This window comes from Hylobates moloch, unplaced genomic scaffold (genome assembly GCF_009828535.3).
Source record: "Hylobates moloch isolate HMO894 unplaced genomic scaffold, HMol_V3 SCAFFOLD_4, whole genome shotgun sequence".
Lineage (NCBI taxonomy): Eukaryota > Metazoa > Chordata > Mammalia > Primates > Hylobatidae > Hylobates > Hylobates moloch.
In genome coordinates, this window is record NW_026652279.1 from 105,582,127 (window position 1) to 105,597,712 (window position 15,586).

The following is a 15,586-nucleotide window of genomic DNA, read 5'->3' on the forward strand; positions in this document are numbered from 1 at the left end:
GAATACAAGGAAACGTGCAATAAACACAATTATTTTATAATTTCAGAAGGATCTCATTATATATTTTTTAATGTTCATCTAATTCTAAATATTAAAATCTCATTGTTTTATCTTGACTTTTATATATGTAAGATACTTCATAATAATTTTACTAATTTATTTATAGGCATCAGAAGTATACACTCAGGAAAGACAACATGATAAAAAATGACAAAGCCTTGAGTTAAGAATCAAAAGATCTAGGTTCCAGCACCCTTATTGCTGTTTACTAGTTTGTATGATCATGCATAACAAACTTAATTACCCCATTCAAACTACACTTTCTCCATTTGTAAAACGAGTATAAAGATATTTACTTTGCCTCCCTGGGGCATTTTGCATTGCTAACTGCTGCCTTCTTTTTAAAGCCTAGTTTTCACACCACCAGTCTTTTCCGGTTTTCCTTAGAAATTTCTGAGAATTCCTTCTCAATCTCAACATTTCCTTCAAATATAGGTCTTCTGCAGTGTTCAGTCACATAATTTCCTCTTCTCACTCTCCATATATGCTCCTTGGGTAATTTCATCCAAATTTACATCTTCAGCTACATATCTGCTGATGATTCACAGAATATAAGTGGCTGCTGAGTTCTACACCCAGCTGCCAATGGCCACCTCAAATTCACTGTATCCAAAAATTGAATGAATCCTTTCTACAACCTCAGCCTATTACTCCTTGTATCAATTATCTGTTGCCAGAACTACAAAACCTCAGTAGCATACAACAATACATAAGTATATATTGCTGACATGACTAGGAGCAGCTGAGGTTGGCTAGGTAGTTCATAAGCCTGGGAGAAGCAAGAGCTGGCTAGGCGGTTCTGCTGATCTTGGTTGAATCTGCCCAAGTGTCTGGGGATTGGCTGATTGTAAGATCATTTAAATTGGCTTTAACTGGGCTGACAGAGGTGTCTTTGCTTTGCTTTATGTGTATCTTCTCCTCCAATGGGCCAACCCAGGCATGTCTTATGATAATAGTAGATGCAGAAGAGTGAAATTCAGTTATGGAAGAGTTTTTTAAAGCTTTTGTTTGAGTCACGTCTGATAACACCCCAGCTAGTCACATAATCAAACCCAGAATCAAGGGGTGGAAGTGTGTCCATCCATCATGGGAAAGCATTGTAATGTATGGCAAAGGGTATGGATAGACTAAGGGGTGAAAAATTGGGACCAAAAATGCAAATTGTCACACTCCTATGTTCCCCAACTTAGTTAATATTACCACCTTAGCTCTTCCCTTCTTTTAAATATCTGTCTAACTGTTCCTCAAGTTCTGTAGATCTTCTCACCAAAATAACTCTGTAGGCCATCCTCCATAGTCCTCTTCTTATCTACTATGGTCATTCTTTTTAAGTAAATTTGTAATGTTAGAGGGAATTGTTTTAAAAAATGCAAACTTTCTTGTATCCTTTTCCTGGCAGAGAAAAAGGAGGTAAGTTCACTGAAAAATACAATATGGCAATGAATCTCAATTTTTATCATCAGCTCTGATGTTTCAAATGCTCACTTGACATTTCTATATGTATGTTTACCAGACATCTCAACTATACATATTCAGAAAAAAAGTTTAATTTACACACCAAACATATTCCTCCCCCAGACTTTCTGATTTCAATAAACTGTACCACTTTCCACCTGGATACTCAAAAGCCTAGAACTCATTCTTGATTCCTCCCTTTCCCTTACCCCCACAACCTATTTCTCATCAAATCCTGATGGCTGGGCCTCCAAAATAAAATTCCCAATGCACTTCTGACCAGTCTTTGTAGTGTGACCTAATGTCTAACTCATCTCCCTATTTCCATTCCTCCCCACTCCCCCAACTAGTCTGTGTACATCAGGCAGAAGAATCTTTTCAAAACATAAATCATATCATGTTATTTCCCTGCTCATCATCCTCCAGTGGTTTCCTGTTGCATTAATAAAAAATTTCAAATTCCTAAAAGTGTTTTATAAGCCATATATGCCCTAGTGCCTATCTACTTTGCTATGCTTCTCATCTACTACTCTCCCTTTTTCCAGTCTCCTTTGTGTTGATTAAATATGTATAGTTCCTTCTGACCTAAGGGCATTTTTAATTGTTGTTTGATCTACTTTAAAATTCTGTACCCCTGGCTATTATCTGTTGGATCTTTGTCTTTCACAATTCAGTATTATTATTATGTCTCAGAACAGTCTTCCCTAAATCAAAATAGAAATGAACCAACCACTATTCCACTCCTCCTCTAGTTACTCTCTACACATTACCCCATTGTATTTCCTTTGTAATACATCAATCTCTGAATTATCTTTATTTTGTTAATTTATTGCTTGCTTCCCCTGACTAGAAAGTAAGCTCTGTGGCTACAGGAACCATGTCTGTCTTCATTACCACCATCTTCCCACTGCTTAAAACAGTAACTGGCACAAAGTAGGAGCTCAATAAATAAATAAATTCATTCAATAAATGAGTGAATGACTGATGCACAACCAATGGTCAGGAAAGGGACATATGCCCTGCTGGTTACATCAGGCTATCTATCAACTCTATTGATCAATATAGGAAGTATATTGACCCATACAATTTGGTTATCATCTCTTCTCTTTCTTGGACTAATGTAATTGACTGTTAATTTTTCTTATTGGCTTTAGTTTCTTTTGCCTTTAATCCATTTCTGCCCTTACATGAGAATTACATTATTTTTTTCTTCTCCCCCTCTTCTTTAATCTCCTCTGCCTCTTTTCCTCCCTCTTCCTCTTCATCCTTTTCCCCTTCTTCTCTCTCCTTTTTAAACTTACAGCTTTATTGAGGCAAAATTAATATAAATACATATTCAAACTTTACAAATTGATGAATTTCGACCTTCTTGTGCTTATAAGACCATCACCACAACTAAGATAATAAACGTAGCCATTATTCAAAAAAGTTTCCTCCTGATACTCTGTAAATTCATTCTTCCCTTTCCATCTCTCCATTCCTAGGAAACCACTGATCTGCCTTCCTTCTCTAAAGATTAGTTTGCTTTTCACTAATTTTATATAAATAGAATCATTTAATACATAATTTTAAGTCTTCTTTCAATAAGCATAATTATTTCAAGATTCATCCATGTTGTTGTATATATCATTCTTCATTTTTATTGCTGAGTAGTATTCCGTTGTATGGATATACCATATTAGTTTATTAGTTCATCTAACTGATGGGCATTTGGGTTGTTTCCAGTTTTCCAGTGGGCATACACATTTGTTTCCCTTGGGTAAATACCTAAAAGTTAAATGGCTAGATTATACAGTAGGGATAGGTTTAACTTTTCAAGAAAGTACAAATTGTTTTCCTAAGCAGTTGTGTCATTTTACAGTCCATCTAACAGGTCTGAGAGTTCCAGGCCTTCCATATCTGCATCAACATTTGTTATGATCAGTCTTTTTAAACTTAGCCATTCTAGTGGGCTGTGTGTGTGTGTGTGCGCGCGCGCGTGTGTGTGTGCCTGTGTGTGTGTATATTATAGTGGAAATTTAAGTATACTGTTAGATGTGTTTTCAAATATTCTCTCCTAGTCTGTGACAACCTAAATGGCCAAAGGACCCTAGCAAGAATACCTTAGTTTCTTTTCATAATAGTGTATATTGAAGAGCAAGTTTAAAATTTTTTGGGGATGAAATACATCAAAATTTTTATGTCATATTAAAGAAATCATTGCCAAGCCCAACATCACTAAGTTTTTCTATGTTTTCTTCTGGATATTTTGTTGTTTTAACTCTTAACATTCAGGCCTTTGATTCATTTTGAATGAATTAATTCATTAATTAATTCATTTTGTGTTAATTTTTGTATATGGTTTGAGGTGAAATTTGAGGTTCAGAATTTTTTTTGCATGAAAATATCCAATTGTTCTTCTACCATTTCATGAAAAGATTATCCTTCTCTACTGAATTGCTTTGGTACGTCTTCAAAAATCAATTGATATGTGTGGGGCTATTTCTGGGCACTTTAGTTTGTTCCATGGATCTATATGTCTAGCTATATCATATTATCCTGATTACTATGCCCTATAATAAATATTAAAATCAGGTAGTGTGGTAACATGGAAAGATATTTGGTCTTTGTTCCCAGTTATTGGTACAGAGCTCCTAAAAGTCTTGTGTATTAGTCCATTCTGTGTTGCTAAAAGAAATTCCTAAGTCTGGGTAATTTATTCAAAAAAGGTTTATTTGGCCCATGATTCTGATGGCTGGAAAGTTCAAGACTGGGCATCTACATCTAGTGAGGGCCCTCAGGCTGCTTCTACTCATGGTAGAAGGTGAAGAGGAGCTGGCATTTGCAGCAGTCACATGGTAGGAAAGAAAGCAAGAGAGGGAGCCGGGAGGTGCCAGGCTCTTTTTAACAATCAGCTCTCAGGGGAACTAATAGAATGAGAACTCCCTTGCTCCCAGAGGAGGGCATTAATCTATTCATGATGGGATCTGCCTCCATGATCCAAACACCTCCCACTGGGCCCCATCTCCAACACTAGGGATTAACTTCCAGCATGAGGGTTGGAGGAGACAAACATCCAAACCATAGGACCTTGGGATTTCCTAAGTGACAAGGGTGATAAGGATCTTTTGTTCGAATGAATTAATTCTTGGTGGGTCCCTACATAGCTTTAGGAGGGGGACTGGCTGTCAAAAAGACCAAGGCTTGATTAGAAGACTGAAACTTTTAGCCCCATTTCCCCAGTCTTCTGGGAGGAAAGAGGGGCTGGAGATTGAGTTAATAATGTGATGAAACCTCCACAGGAAACCTTAAACTATGCGGGGTTGAGAGAGCTTCTGCGTTGGTATAAACATATTGAGGTGCTGGAAGAGTGATGTGCCCAGAGAGGGCATAGAAGCTCCTTGCAGGTCCCCTCCCACATACCTATCCCCATGCATCATCTCTTCCATTTGGCTATTCCTGAGTTGCGTCCTTTATAATAAATGGGTAATAGGTGCTTTCCTGAGTTCTGTGAGTCATTCTAAAAATGCTCAAACCTGGTGAGGGGTGCGGGGAAAGTATGGGAGCAGGTTGTGAGAACCTCTGATTTTATAGCCAGTTGGTCAGAAGTATGGGTGGCCTGGGACTTGTGACTGGCACATGAAGCAGGGGCAGTCTTATGGGACTGAGCCCTTTAACTTGTGCTAATTCCAGGTAGATACAGTAGTCCCTCCTTATCCAAGGGGAATATGTTTCAAGACCTCCGTGGATGCCTGAAACCATGGACAGTACTGAACTCTATATACACTATGTTTTTTTCCTATACATATATACATATGATAAAGTTTAATATATAAATTAGGCACAATAAGAGAATAACAATAACTAACAACAAAATAATTATAATGATATACTATAATAAAAGTTATGTGAATGTGGTCTCTCTCTCCTATCTTATTGTACTGTACTCAACATGCCCGGCTGTTTTGTATTTTTAGTAGAGACAGGATTTCACCATGTTGGCCAGGCTGGTCTCAAACTCCCAACCTCAAGTTATCCATCTGTCTCGGCCTCCCAAAGTGCTGGGATTACAGACGTGAGCCACCTTGCCCAGCCAGGAATTTATTTTTCTTCTTTACAACTTCACAGATGGACGATTTGTCCTTACCATAGATCTTAGCAACTTCAGTGTATGATTTTTTTCTTTCCTGTAAGTTGAGAACTTTCACCTTCTCACTTAAAGTAAGTACTTTACAGCTTCTCTTTGGCATATGTGAATTGCCAGCATCACTACACTGATACTTTGGGGCCATTAAGTAAAATAAGGTTTAGTTGAACATAAGCACTGTGATACTGCCACAATCAATCTGATAACTGAGACGACTACTAAGTGACTAATGCATTGGTAGCTCATATGGCATAGATGTGCTGGACAAAAGGACGGCTCACGTCCCAGGCAGGATGGAGCAGGACAGTGCGAGATTTCATCATGCTACTCAGAATGACTTGCAATTTTAAATTTACAAATTGTTGATTTCTGTAATCTTCCATTTAATACTTTCGGAATGCAGCTCACTGTGGGTAACTGAAGCTGCAAAAAGCAAAACTGCAAATAAGGGAAAACTGTTGTAGTGTCAGAACTGAATCAAATCATTGGACATCAAGTTGGCATCCAGAGAATCAGAAAATTGGTTGTTAGTGTTAGAAAATGTCCCAAGTAGTATAAGATTTCCAACACTTTTCTTCTTCAAAATTGTTTTGGATATTCTAGGTCCTTTGCATTTCCATATGACTTTTAGAATTAGCCTATGTATTTCTCTCCCAAAAGCCTGCTGAAATTTTGACTGGGACTGCGTTTCATGTATAAATAAAATTGAGAGAACTAACATATTAGCAATACCGAGTCTTCTGTTTCATAAAAATGACATACTTCTATATTTAAGTCTTCTTTAATTTTTCTCACCAATGTTTTACAGTGTTCAGCATACTGTTCTTGTTGTTCTTGTAAACCTTTTGTCAAATTTGCCACTAAGTATTGAATAGTTTTGATGGCATTGTAAGTAGAATTACTTTTGAAGTTTTAATTTCTGATTTTCTCTTGCCAATGTGCAGAAATATAACATATTTTTGTATATTAATCTTGTGCTCTGCAATCTTCCTAAACTCACTTATTAGTTCTAATAGCTTTTTATAGCTTCCTTGGGATTTTCTTTAAAAAAAAAATAATGACAGATTTACTTCTTTCTTTCTAATCTGGATGATTTTTATTTCTTTTTCTTGCATAGCTGTACTGGCCTGAACTACCAGTACCATCTTGAATAGAAGTAAGAGGAGACACCTTTTTCCTGTTCCTGATCTAAGGAGAAAAACATTCATTATTTCACCATTAAGTATGTGGCTGGTTCTAGAATGTATGTAGATGTTCTTCCTTAGACTAAGGAAGTTCTCTTTTATTTCCAATTAATTAGCTGAGAGTTTTTTATCATGAATGGATATTGGATTATAATAAGTGCTTTTTATGTATCTAAAATTCTTTCTAAAATATAAATTTAATATTTGCTTCTTGCTTAAAATCTGTCAAATGCTTCTCATCAACTTTAGAATAAAGTTGAAGTTTCTTATTGTGGTATATATCTTCCATGATTTTTCAAAACATACTGTAATTTACATTACCATCAAACTATCTATGGTTCTAGGAATGTACCAATGCTATTTCAGGCCTCTGCAAATGTCCTCTGTGAATATCCTCAGGTTCTTTTTATTTTGAATATTATCTTCCTTACTCCCTAACCTTTAAACCTGTCCTAGACATCTGATCATTCAGATAACTCCAGCTGTCATTTAAAACTCAACTGAAACATCATTTCTTTTGTGATCACTCTTTCTCTAGTGTTAAATCTGTGTTGTGTTCATGCCTCTATCATTGACACTACTACTCTACATGTAATTATTTGTTTACTTCTTTCTTTTCCCAATAGATGGTAAGTAGCATAGGAGTGAGGACAATGTTCAGCAAAATGCTTAACACAAAGTAGGCTCTCAATATAAATGGAATAAAGTCTATGAAACTCTTTGAAGACTGAAAAGTTTTACAAAAAAATGTCTTTACAAAACTATGACATTATTTTTTGAATTATATTCTACTGTAGAGACGTATTCTTTTCTAGAAGTGACTAACATAATACAAATATTTATAAGAAATCCATATCACCATGATAATACAATTATTGCCATCATATATCTACTGATGCACTTAAAGCCAATGATACTTAAAGCCAATGTCAAATAGGGCCCTAACAGTACCATGTCCATCTGGTCCCCACCAAACACGTTAACTCATTAACTCATTTAATCCTCATGAAAAGTTTATGGGCACGTCCTATTGTTATCTCTGTTTTACCACTAAGGAAACAGGAGCACAACAAATTCAATCACGGAACAGGAAGTAGTAAATTTGGCCTTTTGAACTAGGCAGTTCAGCTCCTGAGCCTACTCTTCTCATTTCTATGATATATTTAATAACAATCGTTACAGAGCACAAGGTACTGTTTTCATTTTCATTTCTTTAGTCATATTCACATAGTATAGTTATATCTAATTATGTTGCATGTGAAGACCAACTATGGCTCCCATATTCCCTGCAGTAGGATTATAAATATATTTAAAAAGAAAAGGAACACAGAGGGAGGCTACTTGAAATGTTCACTGACAACAAGTAACTCACAATCCATAGCTTTACAAACACTGGCTTAAAACTTAACATTCCTTCAATTCAGCATTTTAGGAAACACTATCAAATAAGGGAATGTAAAATAATTCTATCTAACATGTTAGGTTTTATATGCTTATCCTACAGTTGCAATGACATTGTTGAATCTTTATATGTTGAGAGGGTGAAATTTTCCATCAAACTGGAACAGCCATGTAAACCTTACTTAGGGAGAACAGAATAATCGACAAGAATAACTTTAAAAGTGACTCCCAATAATAAGTATTTTTAATAACCTCCTGGTCATTTACTTTTGAAGAAAGTAAAGACATTTAAAAGACTACATAAAGAAATTACCTTCAAATTGAACAGAACCTTTTTGTTTTTTTCTATCTCTGATGCTTGTGATTGTTGTTGCTTTGCAACTTTCTCTACAGCATCAGCTAATGAACTTGTGTCTTCATTATCTACAATTAGACAAAAGAATAAAGTATATAATAAAAATTAACATACAGCCATTTTAACAAAGTTATGTTTCTTTACTCAAAATCATGAAATATTTGATGCTTTTTCCTCCTAAACTAAATTTAGAATTAGTAATTTTCCCTTGCTGATATAAACAAAACCAAAAGTAAAGGCAACAATACTAGGCAATTCAAAGTTGCCTACTGCAATGTTATACCTGTTCCTTTATGTAACAGTATAAATATTTTGATTGTTCTAATTTTTTTTATCCAGACCACTTGCACATATACTATAATTATAATGCTACCATAACAACTCTATAGCAATTAGAGTTGATGCATTTTCATTATAGGTCTGTATTTTCAGGTTGGTATGCCTTTTCTAAACACTGTATATGTTTGTCCCGGCTAAATGTAACTGCTTCCATCTATTCTAATTTGCTACCAATTTTAACATAATTATCCTGCCAGACTACCTTTTTTGTTGTTGCTGATCTTTTAATTATTTATTTCTTAAGATTGTTTCATTACCTTCTTTTTTTTTTTTTTTTTTTTTTTGAGACGGAGTCTCGCTCTGTCGCCCAGGCTGGAGTGCAGTGGCGCAATCTCGGCTCACTGCAAGCTCCGCCTCCCGGGTTCACGCCATTCTCCTGCCTCAGCCTCTCCGAGTAGCTGGGACTACAGGCGCCCGCCACCACGCCCAGCTAATTTTTTGTATTTTTAGTAGAGACGGGGTTTCACCGTGGTCTCGATCTCCTGACCTCGTGATCCGCCCGCCTCGGCCTCCCAAAGTGCTGGGATTACAAGCGTGAGCCACCGCGCCCGGCCTCATTACCTTCTTTAGGAAATCCTTGACTCTTCCTTTCTTTGTTGTCTGACATTTTCTGTGTCTGTAATCTCCTCTTTTCCCCTTTTTGATTTACCTTCTTTACTCCTACTCAATAATCTATATTGATAATCTTTCAATTTTGTTTTTTCCTGTTGTATATTGGTGATCCTGAAAGGTAAATTAATTGTCAAACATGTCACAGGGATGTCAATGACATTTTATCATTAGTGCCAAGAATTAGAATACAATGGTTAAGTGATTTTGGAATGAAAGTAGAACCGTATTTGAATTTTGCTTCTCCTGCTTTTCCGCTGTTGTGACCTTGAGTAAGTTTCTTAACTTCTTTGATCCTCAGCCCCTCATCTTTAAAACTTCATAAGGCTGTTCTAATAATTAAAGTAATATATGTAGCATGCTTAGAACAGTACCCGATATACACTGCATAATTATTTTGGGTTAGTATTAATAGTATGTAACTCCAGTACTATGATGAAATAGATTCTGAGACTATAACCAGAATCTGTGAGAAACGATATCAACAATGATTAACAATTTCTGCTATGGGTGTGGAATCCAGGAAATATAGCACTCCTGTCCAGTGCTATTTTGGACAGGGTAAGCGCTAAGCAAATTTTGATCTACTCTTTATTTAGGAGTAACGATAGGAGGAATAAGTATTTTTCTCCTTAAATCACTAAATATCTTTTCTGAAGATCAATTAACTACAAAGCATTCATGTACTAGTTACATGTGTTTAAAAAAATTTAAAGGATTGAAACCTGATATATATATGCAACAAAAAAGAAAAGCAAAGTTAAATCGTTTCCTGTGTAGAAATATACAACTAAGCTAAAGAAATCCTGAGAGCTTACCTAGCAGATTATCATAACCATTCCTTGAAATTTATAATTCTTTCCTGTCTCTTCATGTCACTTCATTCAAATCTCACTTCCAACTTACTCCTTCATGAAGCCTTCCCTGATGCTGAGCCATTCACTCCGTTCATGTTACATCCTTTCTGCTCAACACACAGAACTGTCCCAGATTAGTGCTAATGAATCCAAATCTGATTTTCTCTCTAGCTCTTTCATTTGGGTTTCACGGTCACAGACTTCATCCTTAAATATATCTACCTTGAAAAATGCATGCCCTCTGCATTTATACTTTCAGTATATACTGTCAGTTCTCTCAATTAATTACAATGGTAAATACTTATACTTACTTTGTGCTAGTCACTGTTGTTCCAAGTGCTTTAGATTAAAAAATTATATAGTGTTTATTCTGTGCCAGATGGTATTCTAAGAACTTTAGAAATAGTAACTCATTTAATCCTCTAAGGTAGATATTATTACAATTTTCATTTTACAAAAAAAAGTACAGGGAGGTACACAAATGGATATAAGAATTTACCCAAAGAGAGCCATTCAATGTAAGACATGTGATTTGAATTCAAGTATTTTGGCTCCAAAGTTCATGCTCTTAATGCTAGACTAGATAGACTACCAAGATTATGATTTTTTATGGGAAGAATTATGTCTTCCATATATCACTCCAGAATCAAACTAGAGTCATCCCACAGTATATACAGGGGATTAGTTCCAAGTCACCCCCTTCCCCACTTCATATCAAAATCTGTGCATATTCAAGTCCCAAAGTCAGTGCTTCAGAGCTCACTTACACGAAAACGTCGCCCTCCTTACATGTGGGTTTCAAGTCCCGCGTATACTGTATATTTGATACTAGTTTGGTTGAAAATGCCCACGGATAAGTGGACCTGCACAGTTCAAACCCATGGTGTTCAAGGGTCCACTATATTTTGTATTCCTATGATGCTAAAATGTCACTTTAATCAACTTACTCTTTCTATTCCCACTACTATCATCTACATTTCTTCTTCGAGAAACTATTCTAGTAAGGGGCATTTATAGAGCTGCTGCGCTCCAACAGACCTCCAGTGGCCTAATGACACAATCTGCATGCCTGAAGAGGTAATCCAATGAGTTCTTCATGCTCTTACCTAGCAGTAAATTCCTTTCTTTCCTGGTGAGTAACTTACTTTCCTGGTGAGTCCCCATTTCTCTCTCCTCCAAATTACAGTGCAATTTCCATAAGCTGCCTAAAATATTCTGGGCATAATTCCCATTAAATTCTACATCCCTATTAACTTCAGTCTTCAGAAGAAACCAGGTCATTCTTCATCATGAGAACCCATCCTTATTCAGCTTGGTAAGTCCCTTAGTGTGATGCTGCATTACCCACTCCCCAACCCTTTTCTATCCTTCCACTTTGACTTCCGAAATTCATGTGCCATCTTCAGCAAAGTCCTTTCTATTGTCAACCTTTTCAGTGAACTTCCCTTTTACCTTTTGGCTTGAACTGAAGTCCAATGATACAGCTTCCTCATCCTCAAGCCACTAAGTCTGGAGATGAAACATTTTTTTCTGTTCTCCATTCCACTGCCACCATATTTCCTTTTCTTCTCTCTAAAACCCTCTCTGGTTTCTTTGAAATTCAATAGACTATATAGGCTTTATCTTTCCTTCTTGTTATCAGCTGTCTTCCAGGTCTTGGAAGGCTCATTCCTAGATTATAGCATCTGACTTACTGTTCCTCTATCACTACTCTCTCGTATTTCTTTGGAAACTTCAATACCCACAAAAATAGTATATTTAAATCCCTGAACGCTCAGTTGTTTGATGTCTTCTTTCATCTATTTTCCCCAGCAATCCATAAGGTATAACTCTACCTTATCCATAATCTCAGATGCAAACTACTGTTTATTTTTCTAGCTCATCCCATCTAGTATTTTGACAGTATGTGCTGTTTAACCCCACAAGACTTCCAGTCCATCGACTCTTGTATCTTTACACATTCCCTCAGCCCTTCATGTATTCTTCCCTTCGTACTTGGCTTAGATTCCTTTGCATTCACCCTCATTTCCCCTACAGCTCACTCCCTGTCCTAATTCCCTGGAAGAATCTCAACCAGCTGCTTTGCTTGTACTCAAGTAGCTGAATATGCTTAAAGAAAGACATACAACTATGCTGTTGACTTACTTTAAATTCAAGACCATTTATGTCAAGTGGGCCCTCGATCCTAGGCTCTTAAGATGCACCAAGTTATGTAGATGATTGTTTCACTCTTTATCCTCTGTCTTCAAACCTCCCACACCTCTTTTCCCTTCCTTTGAGTTGACAATTTACCTTCTAATTTAACTGAGATAGAAGAAAAAAATCAGAGAAGATGGTAAATTACCCATCTACCAGATTTTGTACCTGCACCTGTATACCAGCATACTGTTTTCTTGCAATAAATAAAGTGTTCTTGCTCGTATCCAAGGCCAATCCTCTACTTTTGTACTCCTTTCTCACAGACATTACTTCTTTGAATGGTCCCTCAACAGAATTTCCCCACTTACTTTGCCAAACATAGTATTCTGAACAGCCCATCATAAATCAACAACCACTACCACCACCAACCTTGCTTGACACCATAACCTCCTTCAGTATTGACCCATTTCTTTGCTCCCCTTTAAAGCCAAGATCCTTGCTCTCCACTTCCTCTCCTCTTTCTTCTTGAACCCACTAGAACCAGTCATTTATCATTGTACTTTTAAAACTTTTATCACAGTATCTATGAGCTCCACATTGCCACATTCAATGAACAAGTTCCGTCTTCATTTTACTTGACCTATTGGCATCATTTAACATATTTGATAATTACTGCCTTCTTGAAATACCATACTTCTTGGTTTCCTTTGTTGGTCCCTTCTCATCTTTTTCACTTATGTTACACCTCCTAGTGCTTGGTCCTCAGGCTTCCTTCTTTTCTCATATTCTACATGTGATGCCATCTAGTTCTATGGCTTTAAAATCCACCTATAGGCTGACAATTCTCAAATTATATCTCTAACCTGAACATCCCTTTTGAGCTGTAGACTCATACTCATTGCCTACCTGATATCTCCATTTGGATTTTTAATAGGCATTTCAACTCAATATATCACAAACTGAACTTTTGATTCCTCTGTCCACTCTATTACCACCATTAAACCTGCACCTTCATAGTCTTCTCTATCTCAGTAAATTATAAGTTCATTTTTCTTGTTGTTCAGGCCAAAAACCCTGAATTCATTAGCAGGGAGGTCTCTACAAGCTTATATAGCCCAAGGCAATTCAACTAGACTTGCCCAAGGCAATAATAAAGGAGATCTTATTGTTGATGTTTCATAGGCCCTTTGAGAAATCCTTAACACTCCAAGGCTGCTGCCCCGATTGACCTACCCAAAGGATGAGCCAGAACCTTCATTCTTTTTCCATTACAAGCTGTATGCAGTTCTTTTGGCAAACCCCATTGGCTCTACCTTTACATTATACTGGAATCCAATCACTCCTTACCAATTCCAAATACTATCTTAGTAGAGAAGCCTTCCCTGATAACTCTCTTTCACCCTTGCCCTGCCTCATTTTTCTTGACAGCATCTATCACCACTGACATCTCATACACTTCTTTTCCATATCCTTCTACTAATGTAGGCTCCATGATGGCAGACGTCTAGAAGTGCCTGGCATATAACACGTGTCTAATTATAGTCTATCTCCACTCCAGTTTGCCCTTTTCTAACAGAATAATGCTCCAAAAGCACTATTCTGATCATGTCAACATCACAGCCAATCTTTCAATTCCATTTAGATGGCATTTTCTTTAGGAGGTCTTTCTTGATCTTTCTGGGAAGATATGGTCTTTCTCTTTTTAGAAGAATTGTTTCAGTATTTCTATTATACCATTTTAGATAAAGGTATAGGTCTAGAGTAAGACAGAGCTAGTTTTAAATCTAGATTGCACTACTTATTAGCTTATTAGGAAAATTATTTCCAACCTGAGCCACAGATTCCTTACTCATAAAATGGGAACAATATTAGTGCCTGCTTCATTAGGGTTATTGTGAAGACTAAATGAAATAATGCATGTAAAGCATTTAGCAAATTCCTGTCACACAATGAATACTCAACAGATTTATATTTTTATTATTTTCATTATTTTATAGTATCTTTCCCCATTAGATTGTAAGCACCAGGAAGGCAAATACAGTGTTTTATTCATTTTTGTATTCTTTAAAGTATTTGATAAAGTAACCTAAAGAATAAAGAAAATTGGATTTATACAATAAAAATAAAGTAACTAGTACTTCTTGATCTCTATTTCTATAGCAACATAAATTGAAGAACTCTTGGATAATATTTACTTAAACCAACTATTCATAAAATTCATGCTGTAAAATTGGAAAAGTTTTAGTTTTTTTTTTCCCCAGACTTCTGTTGTGCAATGAAAAGAAAAATGAAAACAAACTACTGCCATCTACCGATAATTCATTAGAATTGCATAAATTAAGGAAACAGGCTTTAGAGACAACTCTTTTCAAACACGTTTTTAAGAGAAGTTAGAACATCATCAGAGTCATCCAAAAAGAATTAATTGAATAATTAAAAATAAACTGTATGCCTATTATATACCAGTACTGCTGAATCTGCTGACACTAGGGATTACTTCCTTTTCTGGCCAGGCAATGAGATTAGAGTTCCAGGGCACTGAAAAAGAAAGAAACCAGAGGGTTTGTACTGTTCCTTACCTCCATGTCCAAGACAATATAGACAATATTCATACATTATCCACACTGCTTCTAGGTTTCTACCAAAGGAGGGGCTTTGCTGAATGTATAGACAGTACTGGGCTACCAAAACATCTCTTGTTTTGAAGTGTAGACATTAAGGGGTTGGTCTGCAGCTCAAATCCAAGCTTTAAAGAATGTCCAGGCAACTGTTTTGAAAAGATTTCTACCTCTGGGACAGAAGTTATATAGACCATTTGTAAAATCCAGTTACAACCTACCTGCTTGTTTCATTCAGAGAGGCAAGGGGCAAGGTCTTTTTTTTCCTCTCCCTCTAAACAAGTAAACATGATTTCCAAACCAAGAGGATCTTTATAGTGGGTTAAATGGTGCCCTCCCGCACATCCAAAGGTATATCCATGTCCTAACTCCCAGAACCTGTAAATGTGACCTTATTTTGAAAAACGGGTTTTGCAGATTTAACTGGGTTAACGATCTTGAGA

At 36.4% G+C, this 15,586-nt stretch overlaps 1 protein-coding gene across 11 annotated transcripts in view; it reads right to left on the reverse strand.

The window, feature by feature from the left end:
* Positions 1–15,586, reverse strand: part of CCDC122 (coiled-coil domain containing 122) — a 71,535-nt gene that overhangs the window by 24,008 nt on the left and 31,941 nt on the right. For 10 of the 11 annotated variants that reach the window (XM_058437847.1, XM_058437845.1, XM_058437842.1 and 7 more), the window contains exons 2-4: positions 14,989–15,063; positions 9,482–9,643; positions 8,540–8,649 (exon numbers count right to left, since the gene is read on the reverse strand). In XM_058437847.1, coding sequence (XP_058293830.1) covers positions 8,540–8,649; positions 9,482–9,527 — 156 coding nt within the window. In that variant the 5' untranslated portion in view covers positions 9,528–9,643; positions 14,989–15,063. Of the gene's footprint in view, positions 1–1,327; positions 1,453–8,539; positions 8,650–9,481; positions 9,644–14,988; positions 15,064–15,586 lie in introns of those variants that run through there. The other variant, XM_058437848.1, reaches the window with a different exon arrangement.